This window comes from Centruroides vittatus, unplaced genomic scaffold (genome assembly GCF_030686945.1).
Source record: "Centruroides vittatus isolate TY-2023 unplaced genomic scaffold, ASM3068694v2 contig_723, whole genome shotgun sequence".
In the NCBI taxonomy this organism is placed as follows: Eukaryota; Metazoa; Arthropoda; class Arachnida; order Scorpiones; family Buthidae; genus Centruroides; species Centruroides vittatus.
In genome coordinates, this window is record NW_027122461.1 from 27,975 (window position 1) to 55,340 (window position 27,366).

Sequence of the window (27,366 nt, forward strand, 5' to 3'; positions counted from 1 at the left end):
TACAAATATCAGTTAAAACTGAAAAACTAAAGATTTTTCAACGGTAAACTGAATTGAAAATCTTACTGAAACACTTAATAGAAATTTGTTTGCTAACTTTTCCATGAAATATAATATTTGCAGTCGATCAATAGAAATAAGCTTGAACCTCGATATAGCGCACTCAATATTTTCTGATTTAATCGGCATTCAGTTAAACGTTTTCAATGAGGAATATCCCTTGTGACGTTTTTTTTTTTTTTTTCCAGAACCGTGTGTAAGTTGAGAGGGAATGAGGCATCCGAATATGCTCGGTTGAATTAAGATCTCTTCGACACTATTTGAATAGATTTATTTCCGATTTGATCCGAGTTCGTTTTGGGTAAGTGTTTATAGTAATATTTTTCCATTTTACGTTAAACATTTAAAACTTTTTAAACACTGTATATCACAGTCGATGATCCAGTTATACAAACAACACATAATTAAAGGACGATATGAACAAGACAAAAGCTAGAAACAGATTAATGCTATTGCGATGATATATATAAGTAACATAGCTAGGCTTTTAGGCCCTCGGGCTTATATATGTATTATTGTCTCTGTATTGGACCAAAACTGGAATCCAGTATTGTGTCGATATTTTGAAAGATCTTACACCATATCGTATCACACGGCTTTACATTGTATACATTTATACAAAAGGGCCTCATATTTCAATGTCTAGCTAAGGACGAACATTCTAACATCGCTAGTGATTTGATGACATACTTGCCTAACAAGCTCGCTGTCGAGAAGTGACCAGAAAGGTCATTTGTCTCTCCTGAAATACTCCTTCCTTTTATTAGAAAAATAATTTTAGAAATATGTGAGGTCTGTAAGAGTAAATATAATTTAATTGCCAACGCATCGAAACAAAGTAACTAATATCTTTGTGCGACAAGATAGACCCTATGAGAAGATAGACTCTTTTAAATCCTATGAGAAACTATACTATTTGCTTGTGTTTTACGTGTTTATTATGAAGATAGATGAGAATAACATACTTAGAAGAAACCTATTTAAGAACCATAATTTTATTTTATCGGTTTGTTACTTTATATCATTAGCTCTCTGAGAAAAAATCCTGGGATGCACTCGACTCGTAACACTGCAAAATAACACAAATGGATGTAAAGATAAAAGTAACTATAGAATACATTTAATCACATCATTCATGGTTTACTTATCAGATTACCAGATTTCAATTTAATTGTTGATCTCGTAAGTGATTAAGCACAGGAATTTTCCTCATCTAATTCATTTTGACCAACTAAACTTCGGATAGGATATTTTTTCTTTTTCAAAAGGCTTTCATTCCTGAGAGAACTAAGAGGGCAATTTCACATGCCCATTGTGGATTCATCCAGGCAGTGAAGAAATGGGACCGCCATAGCCCGACTCGCATAAATACTAAGGATTTTTGATTCGACTGAATTTGTTCCCGGTGGTTAAAAAATTAAAATTTGAACGATTTAATTACAATAAATGTCGTTAGCTTCGATTTTAAATCGATTAATTATCGCCAATGCCTGATAATTTTAAAAGAGATTGAATAATTTATATTCGGTACTGAATGAAATGTAATTAAAACGAAAATTTATGCACAGTCTATATTTTAAATTATGTCTAATATTTAATTAATTTCAAATATTTTATTATTACATCCTTAGAGGACACATTGTGTTTGGAACGTTGGTTGAAATATTGAGAATATTAAGTGAACTTAATGTATTTAACACTGCATTCAATCCGTTTAATTACAAAATTTGATCTGCTTTTTTGCCTTTATCTCAAGAATACGTCTTAATTAACAATATGTTTCGAAAAATAAATAACAGTGCTGTTAAGGAGTGTGATTATACATCGTTTATTAACAGTTCAGAAGCATATACACACTGTGTTAAATAATATGAAATAATATGCTATTCTAATTTATGAACTGTCATATAATATTTATTAACAGTAACCCGATGATAATTATTTGATATTCCATTCGTTTCGTAGTAAATGCAATAATTACTATTTTTCTTTACACATCGATAAATCTGCACAGCAAATAAAAACTACTGAATTCAAATAACCGATTTTTCATACACGTCGCTTCAAAATAACTAAAACTGGATTACATAAAGGTAATTATAATCAATAAATCAAATAAACTGAAAAATTTCGAGACCGAACCGTAAATCAATTATAGTACAAGTGTCTTAATAACCTGCAATTAAATCAGTATTCATTCTGATATTCTGATTCACTTATTATTGGTTGATGTTTATTTCACTACTGGTGATTGTGAATTTGAAATAATGATTTTTACGTTATAATGAATATGAAAAAAATTCAGCCGTTTTCATTCGAATGAGAGATGTTTGTGAAGATTTGACAGCTCCGAGGAATTCTGGATACATTCTTCAGCTTTAATAATCCCGAAAACACAGAATGCAGAGTTGTGGCCATCTGCAAATGAAAAATATAAAATATTATTAAAAATAATTATACTATTAATTAACATGTTAGACAGATTTTTCGTATAATTTCTCGGTTTTTATTTTAATTTTACATAATGAAACATTGGAAAGTAGTGTTCTGTGCAAGTGAAATTCTACTAACAGATAAAACATGAAAATGATAAATTGCTTTGTAATTATAAATAATTTTAATGTAAATTAAATGCAAACAAAGAACAAATCGCAAAATGTTTTTTCGGCATAAAAATTTAATGTTAAAGACGAAGCATTCTGTTATGATAATTGTTACCTTATTATTTATTATTATTAATTTCGCTGTAAATTGCAGACAAAAATTAATTTAAGAAGAGAGTCGACTGGTCGGTTGCAGAAAGAGATTATTAAAATTCTCCATAAAAACAACAGTCAAAGAAGTAAACAATTTTTCAATGTGTCGATGATGAACTTTTGAAAGGTATCAATGAACCTACCTTCAGAGGGATCCTCTTGTTGACACAAAAGAAGCCTCCTATAGTGAGACACAAAGACACTTTCCCGAATCTTTTCATGAAATTCAATATCTAACGAAATAGAAATTAGTATTTAATATTAAATTTATTAAAGTAAATCCGAGTTATAATAAAAGTAGAATGAAAATAAATCTGTACTTTCAGCTTTCGTTCCAGTTCCAAATGGCAGATTGAAAATTGACGAATTTCTTGAAATCCATTCTGCATCTAAATTATCAAAATTATATTAATAAATCGAAAATTAAATTAAAGGTTTAAAATGTAAAGAATTAATTAAGTGTAAATAACGAAGTACCGAGAAAGCGATGCAGCATAGCAAACAGCCAAAGATAATGCAGACGAATGAGAAAACAATCATCAGTGCCAACACCCAAATTCTAAGATTCTCAGGCATATCAACGTAGAAATATGCGTAATACAAAAAGCTGGTGCCCCAAATTATTCCGAAATAAGCAATTACGAAAGCCAATTCGAATGTTGTGTTCAACTGATTGATGTTAATCCACAATTCTTGGTGACGGATCATCAAATTTTGTAATTTCATTTTCAAATTTCTGTCGCTTCTTCTTATCGTAGACATTTCGTAATTAAGTTCTTCCAATTCTTTCTGGTGGACAAATATAAATAAGGCGCATAACAGTAGGCCGTACGCAATTCCTCCTATAGTTAAACTCGCTACAAATGCGATCTCAACTGTACAAATGAGAGCTTCGAATCGAAACTGTTCTTTGTTTACTAGAGCAGGATAATTAACAGTCAGATTGAGAATTTGAAAAAGAATCGTTATTGTTATTACAATCAACGAAACGAAAATGGAGACGTTTCTCATTAGAGTATTATTTTCGAAAATCGATTTCTCATAGAAATATCTGTTTTTCAATTTAGTAATTAGATTGAGCTTATTGCGGTTGATGAAGGTCAGGATGATTGAGTGGCCGCAGTATATAAATAAAAGTGAAGATTTCATTATTTTAGCATCTCTCTTAAATACATCGTACCATCCAAGACAAAATGCATATTTGCATAAACCCGGTAACGATTGCCATAAAAGGAGGGAAGAAAATTGCCACAATAAAAACTGAATACATTGAAAATAGAGTTTTTTTACTTTTTGACTTCGAAAAAAATATATTGGCTGTTTACAGGAACAAATTCTGTAGCAGTCGACACCGTATATAAGGGCTGCTGTCCAACAGGGTCTCAAGAAACAACTCGTGCAAATTTCCTCTTGGATATTCGAATTCATTTTGCAGTAGTGGCGTAAACTATGAAACTATCAAATGGCTACTCGTAACTGCAGGTTAAGTAACGATAATTTTGATCATCCATAATTCTATCTGCGTACAAAGTTGTTTTAAGAAGAACTAAATTAAATTTTGCCATTCCTTATAAACGGATGTTAATCACGAATGCATTCCTAGTTAATGGATTTTACCAATGGTAAACAAAGTAAATTTATTTTATGTATTTTAAAACGCATAAAATCATATTTTATGATGCTATCATATAATTTTATAATACATTTTTAAATGCATGCGTGCAGTTTAATTACATTATGCATGCCTTTATTTGTTTACCATACTAAAGTATTTAGAGATATTTAATGAAATTTTGATTTATTCATTTTAATACGAAGATAATAAGTGCCTCTGCGGTACGACAATTGGATAACATACCCAGCTAAAAGTCATAGAACAAATTAAATTAAAAATATAAATGCGTAAATAAACATTAAACACAATAATTATAATAGAGTATTTTTATACAAATGGCTTTAAATTTGTGGAGATCGAGGTAAAATTTATATTCGACATTTTCAATTGCTTTATGGTGGCAATATGAAAAGGATTACCTAGTGACATTAAACGGCAAAATGGCGTGATAATGCAGGTGTTTTGTCTTGTGGTAATAGAAGGGATACGAATGTGAATGTATTGGGAATGGAGTAAACCATTAAAATATTAATAAGTATATATTTGATCAAAGTATTGTATGCGTTTGAAGAAGAAGAGTAAGCGGAAACAGGCAATGCCGGCAGAGTCTGTAAAAGCTAGGCGAGAAAGTTTATTAAGAGTTAAGTAAATTTTAAACAATTAAGTTCATACAATAGGAATACTGAGGCCGAGACTCAAACGGATAAAAGCATAATCAACAACAGATTGCACATTAGTAAAAAATATTGCACGAAATGCATATTGTTGGATACACATTTTAAATTACACTAGGTCATTCTCCGACGAATAGAAATTTTTAAAATCAAAGTTTTCTACGTGTAATTTCAATGACAGTCTGCGATAGATTATTAAACAGAGATTTGAACGCTATTGGCTATTCGTAGATTTTGGCTATCGAGAACTAAATTAATGCTGGAGAGTTTTTTTTTTTTTTTTGGTATTTATTGAACAATTTAATGTGTTGAACGATTTTTTTATTTTATTTATACCACTTTGCAGTATGAGTTGGTTGTAATTAGCAATTTTCATGTTATCAGCGTAGGGAATGAATAAAGAGGAAATAAGGGATAAAGATTTATTAATACAAGCGATAAACATAAGATTACTGAGAATTGAACCTTGCGGTATACCAATTGTTAGATAAAAAGGATAAGAATGAATTAGGATAGTTTGACTTTATACGTAATGGAGAAAAATTATTACCCTTTCCGCGCCTACTGCAGCTGTCAGAGGCTCAAGTTAAGATCGTTCCATCACTTTCTATTGATCCTGAGGACCTATTCTGAGTTGTATCGGTCTACATGCATCACCTCACCGGCCGCCCATTCTCCCAAACCACTCATCAACAAGCCCACCTGGACTTGCAATCAACACAACCTCGCCAATGAACTCTTTGGTAATGACTTTTTTCTTAGCTACTGCCCATGTTGCACTAGCTTTTGTTCCCTACTGTCTTCGGACACCTTCTGTGTATACTATTGTACAGGCTGGCATTGAGCCCATGGAACGCGGTACTGAGGGGCATATCCTACTCTCTGTAAATACTCTGCAGGCCATTGGCCCTCGAAAGGCATCTTCGCGTCTTTCTTTGATTCAATTACTACATAACTACTTATCAGGCTATGTGCCCTTGTACCCGCGACGATTTTTTGATTCTTTATATACTTGTACACATTTTTGAACTTGACTTTAATAAAAGGCACGTGACAAAAATATAATGTTAAGTAAACTGTGATTGGTTAAAGCGTAACAGCTATCAATAGCATGGAACCCAGACGCATCTCGACCGACTACTCGTAGCGAAACCTACTTAACGTGGAGCACAGAATAGCGATTTGTCTAGAAATTACTAGAAAAATTAAAATAGATTAAAATTTGATTAACTTTTGTGCCAAACAATACTAAAAGAATTTCTATAGTTATGTTGCAAAATAAAAAAAAACAGTGAAATGACCACTAATACATTTAATTTATATTCTGTTTTATAATAAAGTATTAATTGATAAAATATACAGTATAATATTAAATTTACATAAATTCAAGCATCGATAAAAATTGTAGGAAACGGAAAAAAAAGAAGCTATTTTAACGTGGTTACTATGGCTGTCACCAGATACCGCATCATCGCAGTCTTTCTGCTCGTAAAAGCAGACGACTATTTCAGACAAGAAAAGAAGTCATCTGCGCATGTGCAAATGTTTTTTTTTTTTTTTTTTTTTATAGAGAGAGGCAGACGGCATTTGAATTTTACAAACTACTAAAAATTATTAATTTTATAAATTAATTAATATTATTTATTAAATATTATAATTATTCACATTTTACTAATAAATATAATAACTTTAAAATAATTTTTTGATGTTAGTTTTTTTTTGCTAAATGTATCGCTATTATGAATAGAGAAAAGAATTAAAAGTTTATTTTGCATTAATTAAATAAATAAAATAATTAACCGCGAAAAGAAACTTTTTCTTATGAAAATAAACATAAACATTTTTTCAGTTAAACAACAAAAAATTCACTAGAAAAAAAATACTCTCTTTGATTTTCGATAAAGAAAACGCTAGACAAAAAAATAAATATAAGAAAATTTTATTTTATATTATAATAATATATTAATATTACATTAATAGGTACAGTAATATTTAAAAATATATAATTTATAAATAAATGATTCGTATACGAGACGACAGATGGCACTGTAGACGTAGTCGCCATTAATGTCGGCTTACGCTTTTACTCGAAGAGATTTCGTCATTTGAGGAGATTCGAAATGGATTTCGATCGTTTCTTCCGAGGTTTTTTCAACATTCCTCGGAGACGCGAGGAAGAACAGTAAGCATTACCGATATTAACCTTTTAAATCCGAATAAATGTTTCCATTTAAACGTGTGTGTTTGCGCGATATTTTACATGATTATATAATAAACAATATTTGTACGGATTTACAAGAACTTTTCCCTAAATGTTTAGGTAATTATTCGGACTGATGGGGATAAAATGAGTTTAATAACCAAGAGACATTTGATAATATGTCATTTGTACGAAAATAAAATTAATTTTTGTTGCAAAATATAAAATAAAACATTTGTTTCAAAGGGAATTTTATTTATTATAAGTCATTGGAGTTACATAGAAGTTAGGGAATTCGTTAATATATGTGTATATACAGACAAAATATCTGAAAGAAATTCCACTAGATAACAGAATATAGAGTATATTCAGCATTTAATATTCCTTTTTCGTGACATTCTTTCGTTAAAAACACATAATTAAACTTAGATTGACTGTACGAGGTACGACTGTACAAAGTGACGAGTGGCGATATACCGAGGGGAAAGTGCCTTTCGGGAAGCTGCCACCCATTTATATGTGGATATGCAAACAAAACTTCGGCCGACTTGTCGGCAAGGTAAGAACGTGCTAACGACTTCCGATATTTGGTGTTTTTTCTGCTCGGTTGCAAGTAAAAGCACTAATTCGTCTCGACGAATGGAAACGTTATATTGTTTCTAAGTTGCATTTAAGTTTTTCTGTGTTGACAGTTTAATACAAAAGAGTGTTCTAATCGCTGTACTTGATATCGTTTTTGTCGTCAAATATTGTGCCCGATGCCCAATGAAGTGGCTTTTAAAGTCACTTTATTGGCAACTGTTGATGTAAATGAATCGAAACCATTGACATAATACCTTTCAAATGATCTTTTGTCATTGGCTCACTTATCCAAGCAAAGTGCCTACTGTGAAATACTTTATGTATTAAAATAGAGTCTTTGGTAAAATAGACTTGTAGCTACTTTTTTTTGTCCTGTTTTTGTACAGTTTGGTAAGATTTTATCTCTTCTTGATGCCATTGGCAACCTGCCAAGATTGTAGACAATTTCTATACAAGTAAAAGGAACAAAAGAACCATAATGACCATGAACTACAGGAACCACTTTGTGAGATAAGACCCACAGTGTTGAATCATTTCAAAAATTAATGAAAATTTGAAATAAAGGAAAAAAAGTAGTGTGTCCTAGTTTTCCTGCTTTTGTGGCATGAAGTGAATTGCTAATTTATGAGGTTATTTGCTGATATCTATTTAGTACAAAAAGTCAATACTATGTGGTACTTGTGCTATCAAGCTGTATACAAAAGTTATATGATAATTTGATTATTAGATTTTTTTTTACAAACTGTTAAAAGGAACTTTGAAGGAAAAAGAAACAGTAGGATTAGTTATTAGGTATGACTTGTCTAGTCAAAAGAGACGTAAGAAGAACATTTCATAATCATTCCTAGATTTATAATTTGGCAATTTTGTTCATATTGGGATGTAAACCATCCCAATACGAACAAAGCCATAGCCAGCGTAATGGGGATTAACTTGTACATTCTCATAGAAACCCATGCATAAACAGCCTCAGCATCTTCAGAAGACTTCACAATTATATTTTTTCACTCGGTCCCACGAAATTTTGAGCTAGTTTTATCTACAACGTTATAAATATTCTAATTATGGCAAACATTAATTCATATTTAATTATAAACTTTGATATACAATTTTTTCTACTTATTTCTGAGCTAAATGTATTTATATTTAATAATAATAAATTATTTCAAATTTATATAATCTGTATGAATTATATAAATTCAATAATTATTATTTGTAGAATTAAAATGTACTGCGAATCGAGACCTGTCTGTACTAGTGCGAGAGTTATTTATGCTTGGAAGATTAATGATGTGCTTGCACTGAGCACCTGCTAGTGTTGTATATCTTCTTTGAAATTTAATCATCAATGTAACAAGTAAAAATAAAAAATTTAAATACTCTATGATCAAGAAATGTTTATCATTTCTTGATTTTAATGTAGAGAGTTCATAAGAGCATTGTTTAATAGCTTCTTTTAACTGGAAGATTAAATGAGAAAAATTATCACATCATTATCAATTTTTATAAACAACTATAATAGTAACAATTTAGAAGTGCATTAGCAACTTATACAATTACTAATAAAAATTTCGACATTAAAAATCAAGAGAAAAGCCACGAAAGAAAGCATTTGGATTAGTGTTTGTCATTTCCCAGTCTTTTGCTTGTCCTGGGATTTCGGGATAAAAGTGAACTGCTATCCAGGATAGAATTAATTATTTTTAAGATATATAAAATATCTTGAAATCAAATGATATAATTACTTTTTATTTTTTAAAATAATTTAATACATTCCGCAACCTCCAAAATCATATTAATAATGCTGTGTAAGATGTATATTAAAAATTACCTTTGAATTACGTAGAAATTTTCACAAATAGAAAAAAATTTATTAAAGTTTGCTGGAAATTGCATACAACAACAACAACTTTGAATTAAATTGAAAATTTAAAAAAAAAATGAACTTAGATAAACTTTTAACTTAAAAAGTAATTTTTGTTTTTAAATAAAACATAATACAAAATATTATTGTAAATTTTTATAATAAGATTTTAAAAAGCAAAGATGGTCAATATTCCTATCACTTGATCTGGTTCTTATTTAACTGATGAAAAGCCTACTACCAAGAATGCCGTTTCCAATTCAATTCATGTGGGTGGATTTGTCTTTAATGTATTTAAGAGAAAACAGATTTTGTGTTTTTTCACCTTTAGCCTGGAAGATTTCTAGTTTATTTTCAAGATCGTAATACTTCGTTTACTCTCTAGTTTTTTGATTTGTCTACCTCGGCTGCTCTAATGGAAACATCAAGCTTATAGCCAAATAATTCGGCAGTTTGTTTGTATTTAATAATCAGGTTTATGAAGAAAAACTTTGTACTTGCGGACTTTGTACTCGTTTGTATCCTTGCCCAATTTGCACAACCTGGCGTTACGCAGTTATTGAAGCTACTGGGCACGGTTAAAAATTAAGACAGCATAAGCACAATTATTCCAGATATTACAGGTTCTGACAAGTAAAGAATTTTTAGAGTCCATTTGTGATAAACCATAACGAGCCAAAATTTAAAAAACTAATAAGTACTCATTGTTTTAAATAAATTATTTATTTCTAATAAGTAGGTTTAAAATTAATAAATACAAATGAATTGTGACAGTTTATGAGTTAATTATACTTTCTATTTACAAAATTTCCTCAACCTTAACACAAAATAAGAATAAAGTGAATTTTTAAGAAATTTGCGGGATTTCCCGGGTTAAAAAACAACCGGGATCCCATTCGAGAAACCCTAATTTGGATTTCACGGTAAACAATCTACAATCACGTTTTTACACAAATAACTCAAGTTTTATTCATATAGGAACTTCACTTAGTCACCTCTTATGCATGTGTTATTCAAGTATTTCGTGTGATATGAAATTGATCAATGAGACTATTCATTATTCTACTACACGAGTAATTAAAAACAGTGTTTAGATTGGTGATGGCCAACCTGTGACCTGACAAATTTTAGATGCCTGTATTGAATGTTTTAAAAGTACTGTGTTAGGTTTCTATAAATTATACAAAGTTTAAAATTTATCAAATATTTTTTTTTATGTAGTGTGAAAACAAGATCCTAAAACTGTGATGGAAAGTCTTAAAGGAGTCTCACATAAAAATATCAAATAAACAGGAGCAGATTTTTCATTAAATGAAATGTTTGAGCCAAGATTTGAAGTTAATAAATTTCAAATGCATTTTGACCCACCTCTGGAAAAAGGTTAGCCATTGCTGATCTAGAACCTATCCAGAAATTTAGTTTTTTGAGAGTTGGGGTCTATAAACAAGGATTTAAACATAGTTGTGGCATTTTCTACAAATCAGTCTCATTTTTACTTTATTAATATAATAAAATTTGGCAATAATTAATATTTATTTACTGTTTAACTTTTCAGGAGAGATCCTTTTCAAGATTTCTTTGAACAGCCAGGATGTTCGGAATGCGAAACGTGGGAAGATGACCAGTCCGAGTTCTTTGGCAGTAGATTTGGATCTTTTGGTCACGGTTCTCTCTTTACGGAAGCTTCGGAAATGTTTAAGCACTTTGAGGAGATGTTTCGTAACATTGGTTTAGCGGAATTTCCGTCGTCTGGCTTTGGTAAGATAGTTGTAAGAACGGTACTGTACATTATTTCATTCTTAAAAGAATTGACACACAATCTCCTAAGATTGGTATTTTATTTAATATTTCTGTTGCCCATATTTGATGACATATCTTACTATGAATTGGAAAGTACACAAATACTTTGTTTTATGTATATTTAACACATTAGCTACTCAAAGGAACAAACACGAAAACAAAAAAGCTATTTGTAAAGTTGATAAATTGATTATTTATTGTTTTAAATTACTCTGATTAATTTTACATACAAATATATTTTTAGATAGTTTGTCTTTGTCACATTTTACAAGTTATTTAGGTGTAATTTTTAATTTCATTTTATTCTACACTTTTATAACAATTTCAACAAATGAAACAAATAAAATTTTGTATCAATGAACTGTGTATTGGGATGAACGAAAAGTTTTTGCACTTTTTGAAAGAGAGCTCAAGATCATTTTTGAAAATAAAATATTTTTATTCAATCAACAGTGTAATCTCCATCACTTTTCAATGATTTACAAGTTTGTTTATTCCGCCTGCATAAAACGTTTCTACATGTAGTCACTTTTGATTTTAAAAAAATGACTACATCAAATTTTACTTCAAACCAAATGACTGCAGTAATTAATTGGACTATTTTATGCTACAATTAGTAATTAGAAATTAAGTATTTTGGTACTAGAGGTAGACGTTAGGTGCTATCTCTTATTGAAATTAATAATTATAATAATATAATATTCATTAAATAATTTAGAACAGTCTGGAAGAAAAGAATAGGCCCTGAATGAGAGTCAAACCCTCTGCTTACCATGTGGCGTGCTGTCCAGTTATGCTACCTTGACCTCCGAGCAATTCTTTGCTTCCAGACACATGTAAACCTTTGATATAACCATTCGTGGTTGCTCACAGTGCTGACTAGGGATGACTCCTACACCCATAACTTGTGTCGTTCCCAGTCAGCGCTGTGAGTAACCGTGGATAGTTATATCAAAGGTTTAAGTGTGTCTGGAAGCGAAGAGTCGCTCGGAGGTCAAGGTGGCATAACTGGGTGGCACGCCACATGATAAGTAGATGGTTCGACTCCCATTCAGGACCTATTCTTTTCTTCCAGGCTGTTCTAAATTATTTAATAAATACTAAGTTATTATAATTATTAATTTCAATAAGAGATAGCACCTAACGTCTAACTCTAGTACCAAATTACTTAATTTCTAATTACTAATTGTAGCATAAAATAAGCTCAATTAATTACAGCGGTCGTTTGGTTTAATATTAATACATCAGGCTTTGGGATGTTTGTATATAAATTTCACTTCATCAAATCTTTAAAACTAATCTTGTTTTTCCTGTTCAAATAAGTTTGTAATGCTCAGAATAGATAAAAGTTTGATTATACTAAATTAGGTAAGTACGGATGATGGTCTAAAGTTTCCCAATGTAATTGTTTTATTTTTTGTTGCATAATCAAACTTATGTGGGTGAACATTATCTTCAGGAAAGATATTCTCTTTCTGGTTGACCAGGTGCAGGCATTTCTTTTTAAGATTTTCATTTACCCAATCATTGCTGACAATAGATGTCAGAAATTTATAGTTTTGTTTGGTTCTAAAAACTTATAATAAATTATACCATTCATATCCCACCATGCACAAAGCAGTATTTTTCAGAATGCAAATATTGATTGGAGATTCGAAATTGCAGACTGTTTTCACTTCAACCACTGTTTAATAACATTATGATAAATACCAATTTTTCATCACAAATTACTAATTGCTTTAAAAATAGTCTTTGTTTTTGATGATTTCTTAGTGTGGTACATTTTAATATTCAATCATTTGTTTTTTTTTCACTTAATATGTAAAAAACTCAAACATTATGTTTTGCAATCATTTCAAGTCAAAGTGTCTCAACAATACCTGTTTGTGACACATTAAGATTTGTTGCAAGTTTGAGTTGTTATTTGTTGATTCTTAATAATTTATTTCTGCAATTTTTCTCTTTTGACAGCTTTTGGCTGTTCCGTTTAGTGTGTATCGTTTAGTTTAAAATTTTCTGAACAGAACTTTTTAAACCACAATTGACATGTTTAAAGTTTAGGAGCATTTTCTTTGTACATATTAGAAATAATTTTTACTGTTTGTACAGCAGTATATCCTTTCTGAAATTCATAATGCATAATATGCTGAATAAGCATTTCATCTGCAGATTTTTTGACTTGATTTTATTCAAACAAAACATGAAGTAAAAAGTTTAAAGTAAGCTTCCAAACAAAGAATACAATCTCACATCATCAATAATGTGTTAAATTTCACAACTAGTTGAAATTAAATCGCACATCTGTGTTAAGTAGTGAGAGCTGTTAAAAATATGCAAAAACTTTCCAGTTTAATTAACCTATATGTACAGTGGAACCCTAATTCTTATTACCCTAATTATCAGAGGTAATGCAGACCAGTGCTGTCTTAGAGAACTGAAAACACAGATAAAACAGATATCCATGGCCATTTTGGATTAAAAATTCTAAATATAAAAGATTTATACAATATATCTTAGTGAATTTAATTATCTAAAGGACAGCAATCTATACATCACTTATTATACAGCTAGTATATGTAAAACTTCTATAGTTTTAAGAATAAAAATGTATATTGTAGTTACAGTTTAATATGAATGGATTGTCTCACATTGAAATTAAATGATAAAAAGTAACAGAAATAAATCATTCTGTAATAAATGTCACTTTTTTTTAAAAACTTTCTCTCTTGAATTACACCATAAGAAAAGTAGCGTAGTCACTTACAGGTTTGCTTTGGATAATGTGGAACATCTGTTAATCAGAGCTCAGATAATTGGAATTCTACTTTAAAAAATTTTATACTTATTAAAATGTATAAGTATTATAATTTTTCATCTATAATACTTTTCCTTGAAATAAGCAACATTAAATTTATCTTTAGTGATGTAAAAATACATTATTCAGATTATTTTCATTATATTTTAATCTGTAGATCAATTTGCAGCACTTGAAAAATTAATGAAGTATGTATACATGTTCTAAATACGTACATGTTCATTGCATATATTTTTATACTTAATTTATAATACAGTTAAATATTCAATTTAGATGATTCTTGTCATCATTATTGTTAATATGATGATTAATTTATTCCTTTCTGATCACAAAAAATACAATTATTAGCGAGGTTGAGGCCGAAGTATTAAACTCAAAAACGTGTACGTCGGGCGTTCGGCGCCGCTTTCCTGTAAGCCTAGAAGTTTGACAATGGCGTTTGGAATGTCGAACACGATTCCACTGACTTTCCAAACACCATTGTGAAACTTCTAGGCTTACAGGAAAGCGGCGCCGAAAGTCCGACGTACACGTTTTTGCGTTTAAAACTTCGGCCTCAACCTCGCTACTATTTTATTGCTTTACTTAGTTGTATTGGAGTTACAATGTAAATTCCTGATAACACTTCATTCTAATAGTGCTGGATTTTATTTGTCAATAAATTAATTGATATATGATGTAAATAATGTTCTTAAATTAATATCAAAAAATTAAATGTATCATAATTTTAATAAGAAATTATATTTAGACTTCCATCCCGTTTTATTACCTAAATACATTTGATATTTGAATCAAAAATGAAATATCTTTTTACATGAGGATTTTTACTTTCCTGGCTGTTATAGAAGAGGGAAAGTTTGGCAGTCCGGCAAAAATTAACCCTCCCGAAGATTTTTACACTTTTGGAATTAGGACACCTTGAAATGTCAACAAATGCATAAAAAATTGGGGGTAATTTCTGTATGTATAAGTGTTGGTGTGTGTGGGGGGAACACAATTTTGTTTACTCTGTCTAAAGCTTAATAAGTCTTGTGCTTTTTGTTGAAAATTGCTGAAATTTTGCAGAGAGCTTAGTGTATTAAGGGGATTGATGCTATTAAATTTAACCCATCTGATTTGATCCCTGATCCTCAGTGGGATAGTCTTCTACCTAAACTGCTCAGTTATCTGACCAATGTGATCTAATAGCTGTAACCTGTAAATACCATAAAGTCATCTTTATACTGTAATACCAACCAATAGCCAGATTAATAATGCTGCTATTAATATTTAAATTTAATTATTAATAGTAGCGTTATTATACCCTGATATAATATGGCAATTGTTTGGCTTTAATCAAAAATTGGGTTATTGGATGTTTGTATTTGCACTGTAATATTCTCTCAATCCAATGTTTAAATGAAATCAAAGTCAGATTGAAAAATAGATCATTTTTAAATGACCACAAAATTGCATTATTCATAGTAACATTTTTGATTTAATTTATAAAAGTTAAAATTTAATATTTAAAGTTTATTAAATTTAATTTCAGACTTGAATAATTAATAAATAAATTTCAGTTTACATAATCACCTGCAAGAAAATAAACCACAATTTATTTTTGTTAAATGAATTCAAATTCTGATAAAATTATTTAGTTAATATTTAATAATTTGATTACATTGTTTATTTACTGTCATAAATAGCAGTGGCAGTAGTAGAATGTCTAAACTCCTTCACATAATAGATTAAACTAATCAGCATCTGTCAATGTAAAAAACATTTTGAACACTCGAAACCCACAGCTTCCACTTGCCAGTTGCGCCACCCGAACCCCAGCAAGCCTTTGCTTCCAGGTGTATTTAAATTTGGATATAACCTTACGTGGTTATCCAGCCAATGCTGTGATTAACTGCTTAAGGTTATATCCAAATTTAAATACACCTGGAAGCAAAGGCTTGCTGGAGTTCACGTGGCGCAACTGACAAACACTTGAAACTGTTGTCGTGCAGATTAGATGCTACTTTTATCCTGGACTTATCTTGGAGTTTCTTTGATTAAATTTTCATTGCATCTGAGTGATTTTTCAGGATTTTTTAGATTTGAACACAGTAATTTCAAAATACATTTAATATTCTCTGTTATATTTTATTTTTTACTATTTTCTTATTAGTAAGGAAATAAATGTTTCTTATTTTGTTATCAAGATTAATTTTATAATATATTTTAATAATAGTTTAATTTATCAATAATTTTTAGAACTCCTTATTTAATCCAGCTGTTCGTAAAGTAGAGAAGGCAAAGTACTTCGCAGAGGCGGAACTCAACCTCTACACAATGCTCCTTATTTAATATAAATAGGGGATAATATTAATGTTAAAAAATATATTGAAATGTTTTACATATTTATAATCAAAATTGTTAATTAATAATTTTTCTATTGTCAGCTTTATATTGATTGATCATTCTGCTATTGGCCATTACACTGTAGCTTTACGAAAGTTTTTTAAGTTCTATTTTTTATTAGAAGCTAAAAATTAGTTAGGTTGAAATTAATTAAATAATAAATAAAGCACATCTGGTGAATATTTTTGCTCATTTATACGGTTCCTGGATGGTACAGTTGATTGAATCACGGAGTAATGCAAAGGGTATGGGTTTCATTTCCCGTACATAAATTTATTTTTCCCAAATGAGAACAAAATCTTATTGTTTAATCCTTTTACTGATAAGAATTAGAATTTTTCATGCTTGTAATTTTTGATAATATCGGCTCTTCTGAGAAATTCTTCTACCTGAAAATGTTGATTAACTTGCTTTGCAAAATCTACCACTAGACCCTACCAAGCAAGAACCAAACCTGCTGTTGAAAAGGTTAATAAATCCACTTATTTTTTACAAATAATTTAGCAAAAAATGAGTAATACATCAAAAGTAGCGAGTGAATTAATCACTCACCTTTCAGTTTTGCTTCTGATCACTCTTACTACCTCTATTTCATTTATTTATTGTCTTGAACCACACTTTCTTTGCCTAAGAAGTAATTCCTATTTAAATACTAGTTAAGTCACATTCTTGTGTAAAGATTAATAATTAGAAATTGATTTTGAATTTAATTAAATAATTTAGAAAATTTTATAAGAAAATAGATTTTAAATCCCTGCACCGGGTTGATCGTCTACATGATAACCTGAAAAAGCATTAAGCATTTTAAGGTTAAGTTTGGATAACAGTTTGGGTCTTGGTTATATATACAGGGTGTCCGAGAAGTTACTTTGCAGTGAGAAGTTTGTAATGACATTGAAATTAAACATACAACACTGCGTAAGTCCACGAAACCCATAAGTCGTGTGTCCTGCATTTTCACTTTGCAGTAGATGTTGTTACCACTCAGTCACAGACATTCTGGTTTTTGGACTACAGTTTTGAAAGACTTCTTTGCAGATCACATAATCTTCTGTGGAATCTGGTCCTCTAGGTCTGACCTCACTCTCCCAGATTTTGGGACCTCCATAGGACATTTCCAGCATTTGCTGTATGAGAAATTGCAATATCATATGTAAAACTTTACTTAAACCTTTTCTATTGCTTTTCTTTTCTATTTTCTATTTCTACAGTAACTTTTTTGACACCTTATATCAGGGGTGGCAAACCTTTTCGAGCCCACGTTCCCAATAGTAAGCGTACGTAGCTTTAAAGTTGTTTATGCATGCCAAAGTTTTAGACTTTGAATAATGATATTTAAATAAAGTAAATGAATATACTTTAATTAGAATAAATGTAAAAAAGCTGTTTGAAAAAAGGAGGATCAAGTGATAAATCGAACAGATGATAGATCCTTATGTCAGATGATTTCTCCTTATGCACCGCAGGTTCGCCACTCCTGCCCTATATGAATATTCTTGAAACTTCCATAGGAAACCATTTCTGTAATGTTCTAATTATCATTCAGAATTTTCTGTGTTATTAATGGTAATCCTATAAATTTACAAAATTTATAAAATTCAGCCATTTAATGATTTTATTACAAAATATTAGAAAGTAAAATTTAAAAAATAATCATATGGCTTCTTATCTTTTTAAAAGATTAAATTTGGTAGATATTTTTGATGGACTAATTAGAAAACTTTCTATAACTAACACTTAACAAGCAAAGAAATAATTAATTTTGGTAGTCAATGCTATATTCATTAAAATAAGATCCAAAATTCTTAATTACATTTTAATGTGATTAACTCAAAAAATATTAATATACAGGAAATGGTATCATTCTTCTTGAAGTATTAATATAATTCGAAAAGAATCCTACCATTTTAAATTACTGTAATTATATTAATTGTCATATGAGAAGTATGTGATGTACAGTACTGTACATCAATCAGTAGAGTAACTGTTCAAGTTTCATCTGCCGTCTTCATACAAACGTTTTTGCCTCTACTGCCTCTAAGAAATGTTGTAAACAAAAACATCAACTCCACAACGGAGAAGGCATTTTGTGTTCTGTAGTTTGCAAAGTTGGAATCAGTCTTTGTGAAATATGAGTTTCTCGAACATATTCAAAGAGATTCTTCATAAAAAAAAAAAATTCTTTTTGTGCAATGATGACTGATATTGACTTTGCGAACTGCAGAACACAAAATGCCTTCTCCGTTGAGGAATTGATTCATTTTTGTTTATGATGCTTCCTAGTTTTTGTTCGTTTAATTACGACAATGCAACATTCGTATTGTTAAACACAAGATCGTGTTGTTAACTCAATCACTTGGCTTTTGACTCCACCTTTATTTAGTTGAACTAAATAAAGGTGGAGTCAAAAGCCAAGTGATTGAGTTAACAACACGATCTTGTGTTTAACAATACGAATAAGCAATCTAGCACAACACGGTTTCTCTATGACTGACAATGCAACACTTGGGCGATCTGCCTAGGGTGATGCTTTCCAGGGGTCTTTTTAAGGGTAGCTGGCCCCTATGTGGAGAAAACCCAGAAAATTCTATGTGGCCAGCCCGTCCTGGCGAGGTGTGAACCTTTCACCAAACTACCAGTGTTCAGGGAATTGAACCTCTTGGCCACTGGTGGGCCTGATGCTTCCTAGAGGTAGCAGACAAAAGGATATTTGAAAGTGGATGTTAGATGAAATTCAAACAGTTACTCCATGAAATGATGTAAAAACCAATACTTCTCGGGTAATTATGTTAATTATTACAATAATTTAAAATTTAAAATAAAATTCTTTGTAGAAGACCCTGTACTATGTTTATTTTTCAAAATGAAATTGTTGTTGTTATAAAGTAATTAACACATGAAGATAGCGTTTCAAAAAATAAATATTTGAATTTTATGTTAATTAATTGATGGCTTTTTTATGGTTAATAGTACTTTCAGCTAGTTCTTTAATTGTTTTCATAAAAGAAGATTCCAATGCTTCTATATTTTACACGTAATCCTAATATTACTTTATTTATTAAAATATACATGAAGTTATATGGTTTCTTTTTTGTGAAATTATTATCTATTGAAATTACTGTCTTGTCCTTTTGTAGGAAATTTGAGACTCAGAATATGAAATTTTAGTTCCATTTTGAAGAAATTTAGATCTCTAATGAGGTCATTCAGTTGTGAATAGGATTTGAAATATAGAATTCTATCATATCTTGAAATAGCTGAATTTTATTTGACAATTAAATTTAAATGCAGAAAACAAAACCTTTTAAAAATCCAACAGCGATTTAATGCATATGAATGTTTTCTATTGTTTTCAATCACTTTCCTTGGGCAAATACCTCAGAACAGGGAATGAAATGAAAAACAATGTTAAAAATTTAAAATTCCATTTAACAGAACAGTGTTCTGTAAACAATTTGCAGCAAATCTGTAACCTGGAATTTTAAATTTTTATACTCTGTTTCATTTCTTCTTCTGATGTATTTACCCAAGGAAAGTCATCGAAAACATTTGCATACATTAAATCGCTGCTGCATTTTGAAAGGTTTTGCTTTTATGTCGTCGTACATATCCAGTCAGTTCTTCTTTTACATTTCTGAATTACTAGAAAATATAAAAATTGATGTGAAAAATTAGATATATCATCATCATTAACAAGTGTATCTCATTTTCACTTCAATTAAATTTTTTTTTTTTTTTATTATTATTAAATATTCCATTCAGTCAATGATAAGTGAAAAAAGTATTGATTGTTTTTGATTTTGATCTAATCTTCATGCTATAAAAGTCTTTCATAACTAATAATCAAATGTTATAGCTGGATTCTTATTGGCTACAATATGGCTAATTAATTAATCAGATATTAAGCAATTTAGATTTGAAGTAGACTATTAAGCTGCTATCTTCCGTTAAATTTAATACTTTTTTAGAATATGATTATAACACTTACGTGTTGTGGCATTACAGGAGTGGAGTCCTGGAGAATGAACTTGTCCGACAATCAGAGAATGAACTTTTATACTTTTTTAGAATATTCTCAAAGAAAAGATTGGCGTGGAGTGAGAGATCCACAACTTCCCTTTATCAAGCAGTTGCATTTCCAGTTACACTACCCAAACCTCTGACAGATCTTTGCCTTCAGACCAATTAATTCAGACCATATTGGTCGCTTATTTGCAAGACTGGGAATGGCTGTGTCCCCACAGTCTTCTGGGTAGCATAACTGATAATACATCGTCACTGGCAGGAGTTGCAGGTTCAAGCCTCACTCCGAGTCAACTGTTTCTTCCAGAATACACTAAATTAAATTTATTTCAGACATTTTACCAGTGCATATTATGTAAGGCTTGTGCTTTTAGCAACGATATGGATATGCAAATAATCCAATTTAATAGAAAATGTTATGCCGTGAAATATTTGTGTGTCGTATTTGATAGTGTGTTCCAGATTTCCACTTGATATTTTGGATTACACTAAAAGGAAATAGTATATACTTTTTCGTGTGGTACAATGCTATAATCGACAATATTGCTCTATTTTCATTAATGGCTGAGATTACTATAGCTCTCTTTGATAGAAGGGTGGAGAAGGCGGAAATTTGCACTATCATTCAGTACATGCCGGTGTAATATAGATTGGAAAAAGATCTACAGTAATTGCCCAATCAATTGTTGAAATAATTAGCTATGATGGACTTTTGTTACCACCTCGTATATATACAGTACATAAAGTTCTCAGTTGTAGGAATTGAGCCACTTTCATTAGCATTTTTATATCTGTTCAAGCAGAATCATCAAATAGGTAAAAGTAACCAAACAGTGGATTACTCCATTCTTGTATTAGAATTTATCAGAAATTTTAATTTATATTTCATTTATAATTAACTCAAAATACAGCTAAATCCAGTAACAAAATACAATTTAATAACCAACTGATGTTTTCAATCTTGTTTAAAAATCATCTTCAGGTTTTAAAGATAGAACAGAAAACAACTTTGAAAATACAAATGATTGAATCATTTGAATCATATTACATATCATATGCACAAGGGTTTATAAAATGACTCAAATTGTTTGATAATTTGTATTTCCGGAATTTGTTTTCTGTTCCGTTGTACTTATATGTTTGATTTACAGTACAGTACAGTAGTTTAAAATGTAAACTTGAAGATATCTTATAAAATAAACTGAAAATATTCATTTTTAATTAAATGTATGTAGAAATCGCAAAGGTATTTAGTTACTTTCCTGGAAAAGGAATGCTATTCTAATATTGTATATTATAAAATACTTTTATCTTAACTATATAATGAAGATGTACGTCACATAATAGGTTAATACGGGAACTTTTGGCTCTATTTTTAATTACTGTATTAAACATTTCTGTTTTCGATTTAAAGAAATTGATGTATCTAATTAAATTATTGTTTTTTTACTTATGTAAAATTCTAATAATTACAAAATAAATGTTATATTTTAACTAATTAATTACAGTTGATTTGCCTAATTAAATACTAATTACATTTATTAAATAATCAGAGGTACTTATCTGAATTAATTTAATTTTTATATTATACAGGTACACAATTTCCTCAGATAGAAGAGGCCAATCCAAGAGACAAAATGTTGAAAAATCCCGACACGGATGACGGAATGAATACAAAAAGAGAGAACTTTTCTGTAAGATTTACTTTTTATATTTCTAATGTGTTTACTATCAAATAGCACGAATATAATATAAATAATATATTTGTGATTTAGTGTACAGTAAACTTTTCTTAATTCACAGTTCGATTATTGAAAAATTTCTAATATTTTATAGATTTTGTCATTGGTTTCCTTATTAGTTCAAATTTTTAATAATTGATTTGGATAAATTAAACAAAAATATATTACATTCATCTTAAAAATAATATTGCTTTTACAAATATGAAAACATTGCTTTACTTGTAAGTTAAATATTCTTTACATCCACTCTATGCACTTATTTATAATCTCTATAATTTTTCTAGAAGTAAAACTACCTTTCTAAATTTTCATTTCTTTGATTTAGCAAAGCTGATAATTAAGTTTACTATATTTAAAGTAGATGTGTTTACGTTAAGTAACGTTAAAGTACTGATGGTCCTCGACTATATTAAAGTTCTACTCCGGGACTCCCATTGTAATTTGGAGGAAAAGTAATTGTGATAATGGTGCATGATTCCCAAGGCCATTCCTAATTCTACATCTCATCACATAAATATGTATATTGTAATCAGTTGGTGTGTACTGTACAATACATGCTGTTATATGATACAATATCACTTAGGTGTATTGCATTTCCAACCAACATTTAATATTTTAATTAATTAAATATAGCATTTTATTAACACAGGGATTTGTTGAATTAAACAGGTAGATAACATATTCAAAGCCACCAGAAATCATACTGAAGGAATATCAATCTTTTTGAGGAATTTATAATTAATTCTTAATTATTTAAATTACTCTTTTACCTTATTATAAAATTGAAATTTGCATATTAACTTTAATTATTTTGTTTTTGTGGCACTTACAGCTTATTGTTATACATTGTGTATTTATTGTACAATATTGCATTTAACACTGAAGCCAACCATTGCTGTATGCTATTGGGCTAATTAATGGCTATAATAATAATGAATTACCAAACGGTTTGATACTAGATGGAGGCGTTAGGCACCGTCTCTTAATAAATTTAATAGTCATAATTTTTAATCGAATAATTTAAATCTACCGGAAGAAAACCAATGGAAGAAACCAAATAAAAATGAAGTTGCTTGAGAAACTGTCATAACAACTGTTTTTTTTTTTTTATATTGGTGATCCTTTCATTTCTGGTTGGTATAAAAAGTAACCTTGTGAATGGTTTTCTATTTTGTTTTACTTTTTGACTAAGACATCCTCTCTTTGCTAATTTGAAACTACACCAGAATAATAAGTCCTATTTATAAACAAGACCTATTTACATTGATAATATAAAAAACAAAATTGAAATATTAAGACAGAGGTACGAAGAATTAATAGTAAAATATTAATTAATATTTTAGTCATATTTAAACCATAAATTATTGGGATGCAATTCTATTGATTACAATGAAATTACACATATTAGACTCTAGTTGGGAAGTATTGAGATAGCAGTTGAGATTTAACATAACCCCAAAAACTCAAAATAACTAAATAAATAATGTAACTAACTAAACATATAACTATAAATAAAAATTCTCCTGCTATCTCACATTTTTATACATCACTGCTGTACTGTGCTTAGGCACAGTGAAGAAGTCCCTGAATCATGTTTTTCATTACGGATAAAGACTAAATTGACCCAGGATTGCTTGTATGGTTATTATTATTTGAATATGTTTTTTTTCTTTTTCATTGTAATAAATAAAACCTAATACTAGTGTTGGTAATGCGATAGCTTAATAGTGGACTAATAATTGTTATTACATACAAAACTTTGTAATTTCTGGAATTAGTGCTCTCTGAAGTCATTTTCAGATAATTGACGCACTATTGTACAGTAAGAAATATCAGAATAATAATAATTTGATTTTTTTAATACTTCACTGTGACTTGATAGGGTAATCACAAAATTTTTGATATAAATGATGAAATTAAACTTCTATATTTGATTAAATTAAGGAGAATTGATAAATTATAGATAATTTTTTTCTATTTAAATTTTGGGCAGGTTTTCTACAGAAACAATAAACCTAATTGAAACAAATCCATATTATGGAAAGAATTTGTTTCTGTAGAAAAGTGACTTTACTGTTAATTTTTGGAATTGATATACTTTTTGGGCATAAATTATACCAAAAAATTGTCACAAAATTTAGAACTTGTTTATAATGTTATAGAACCATTAAAATTTTATTTAACGATGGGTTAATTCTAGTATGCATCAAACGGTTCATCGATGAATTATAATGTACTAAAATGTGTTCCGGTATTCACCAACAAGGTTCGTCAGTGCAGCGATCGATTCACGTCACACTTGTCGGGCTATGGTTATGGTGAGCTCTGACAAAGCGGTATGGCCTTTTCCATGGTTTTATCAACATCATTTTTACTACTAATCTATATTAATCCAAAACTATTTTGATAAACAGTCTGCAAAAACCTATGTAGTAGTGCTGTTTGCTTCTGCCATATATTCCAGTAAAAGCTTATTAAACCATTCACAGGTGCATCGGTTGAGGCTGAGATTGATCCATTCTGGAATCTCAATATGTTACTTAGTTGAGTATAGGTATTATGTTTTTAAAATAAACAAATTTATTCCATTTTCTTATTATGTTAGATGCATCTTTCTGGTTGAATATCTTTAAAGCTGACAATTTATTTAATAAAAGTATCAGAAATTTTTTATAATCCTTCACATCTAATCCTTTTAGTTTTCTTTTGAGACTTAACATGAAATTATCCCTTGATATAAATTTTAGATATAACATTTGAATTTTAAAAGAGAGTAACAAATAGAATGGTTTACAGAAAGCTAATTCACCAATTGTACTATATTTATTACAATTAAAATAGTTTTTCAAAATACTCATAAGAAAAGTGCAAGTACAGTACATTGCTTTGATGTAATGGATATGTGGGATAAAATTGTTTGCATTAAAACATAGTATCTAAATGTGATGTTCAGCTAAATTTGTTGTTGTTTAATTAACTGAATGTATACTATAAAGTTTACAAATCACATGAAGCCAAATATGAAAAATGTATAGAAAGATTACTACTATGACTCAAGGGCAATCTACAAATTTGCATCTTTTAGTTTTCTCTCCGCAATGTATTTCCATGCTGATGGTAACTCTTCAGTGTCCCTAGCTTTCAGACACCTGTCCATTACCCTGCTTCTGTATATTTCTAACTTTTCTGTACTCATCGCTAATGATCACAAAAAAATCACACCTTTAATTAAAATATCCAGCAATGAATTTAATAAAATAAGAACATTTTTGTCCAGTTTCACTGATTTTCTTCAGTTACAATAGAATGGAACAATTGCTTCGTCATTGCTGGCTTTTAAAGGTGTGATATTTTTTTTTTTATGATGTCTCTCCAGTTAGTTCAAAATATATGGATAATTGCTAATGATGGTGAATGCACCAGCTTCATGATATTGGCCTCCTCCCATATTACAATTGAGCTTTCCACCTGCACCATGATGGACAACACTGTCCTTTTTGATGATGTATTTATGTTCTTTAAGGCGTATTTCCAGATTTCTTTTTGTGACTCCGGTGTATTTTTTGTTGACCCCAACTGTTTATTTTCATGCAGAATTCTATAGACTCCTGCTTGTGCTTCTTTTTTTGTTTTTTCTTTGTCATTTCGAAGAAGTCTGTAAATGGTGTGCAATCTTTTGAATACCAGTTCTGATTCTTTACAATTTGCAATCTCATTTATGATGCTCTTTAAGTTTTTATTATATGTGAACTTAGATATCTTACTGTTTCTTTTCGTTCGTCTTTTGTCTTCCTTAAACCTTTCAATGGAATCTTTGACCAATTTCTTTTTGTATCCCAATGTTACAGCAATATTTTAAATTCTGTTAAGCTCTCTTATTCCATCATTGATGCTAGTACAATACAGAAAAGCTCTTTCTGATCAGTGGTCAAAAAGCCAAAAGTTTATACGTGTGCAGATCACTGGAGTATGACAAGATATATAGGTGCAAGTATTGTCCACTGAGGTGCATATGGAAGGCTCAATTGTAAAATGGGAGGAGGCTGACATCATAAAACTGGTGCATTCACCATCATTAGCAATGAGCACAAAAAAATTAGAAATGTACAGAAGTAGGGTAATGGACAGGTATCTGAATGGCTAGGGATGCTGAAGGGTTACCATCAGCATGGAAATACATCATGGAGAGAAAACGAAAGTATACCAATTTTTAGATTGCCCTTGGGACAAAGTAGAGTACTCTTTCTATACATTTTACATATTTGGCTAATCATTGTATATTTACACATTGTAATTATATTACATTTCATTTTTTATTATTAATTCGAGTTTGGTTTTGTGTAATGTTCATCTTTTTAAAGTTGTTTTGTGTTCTTTTATTCGTATTTAAATTTGTTATATTTGAAATTCTGTTAGACTGTTATATTCTAATGACACAATGTAATTTAACTCTTGAATATGGCTTGCAGAGCAAACCGAAAATGTTTTCCTGGAAAAGTAAGGTGTATGTGATTTACATTACTGTTGAGGGTGTGTGATTGTAGAATTGGTGATTGTAAATTTTTATTAATGCTTTTATGCATTTTTCTAATAATTTAAATGTTTCAATTTTTTTTGGAATTTGAATTGTTTTATTTCTATAGTGTGAAACACTTATACATAAAATTTTTATATTACAAAAAAATTTTGCAACAGCAAAGCTTATTTAACTATACAATTATATGCTATTAAATGGTACTGTTTTAAATTACTATAATTATGTTAATCATTATCTGAGAAGTATGTGACAAACACCAATCAATACAGTAACTGTCCATGTTTCATCTCTCATTTGCATTCAAATGTCTTGT

At 29.7% G+C, this 27,366-nt stretch overlaps 2 protein-coding genes across 2 annotated transcripts in view; one reads left to right on the plus strand and one right to left on the minus strand.

Annotated features, from left to right (window-relative positions):
• Positions 1-2,361: 2,361 nt before the first annotated feature.
• Positions 2,362-3,827, minus strand: LOC136980750 (uncharacterized). The gene is made up of 4 exons (XM_067276943.1): positions 3,294-3,827; positions 3,137-3,205; positions 2,960-3,049; positions 2,362-2,478 (listed from the first exon to the last, which is right to left on the minus strand). The coding sequence occupies exons 1-4, from the start codon at positions 3,825-3,827 to the stop codon at positions 2,362-2,364; spliced, it is 810 nt and encodes a 269-aa protein (XP_067133044.1).
• A 3,313-nt stretch (positions 3,828-7,140) lies between these two features.
• Positions 7,141-27,366, plus strand: part of LOC136980769 (HCLS1-associated protein X-1-like) — a 79,880-nt gene continuing 59,654 nt past the window's right edge. Inside the window, exons 1-3 of the mRNA XM_067276959.1 lie at positions 7,141-7,287; positions 11,307-11,509; positions 22,368-22,468. Coding sequence (XP_067133060.1) covers positions 7,226-7,287; positions 11,307-11,509; positions 22,368-22,468 — 366 coding nt within the window. The 5' untranslated portion in view covers positions 7,141-7,225. The remainder of the gene's footprint in view (positions 7,288-11,306; positions 11,510-22,367; positions 22,469-27,366) is intronic.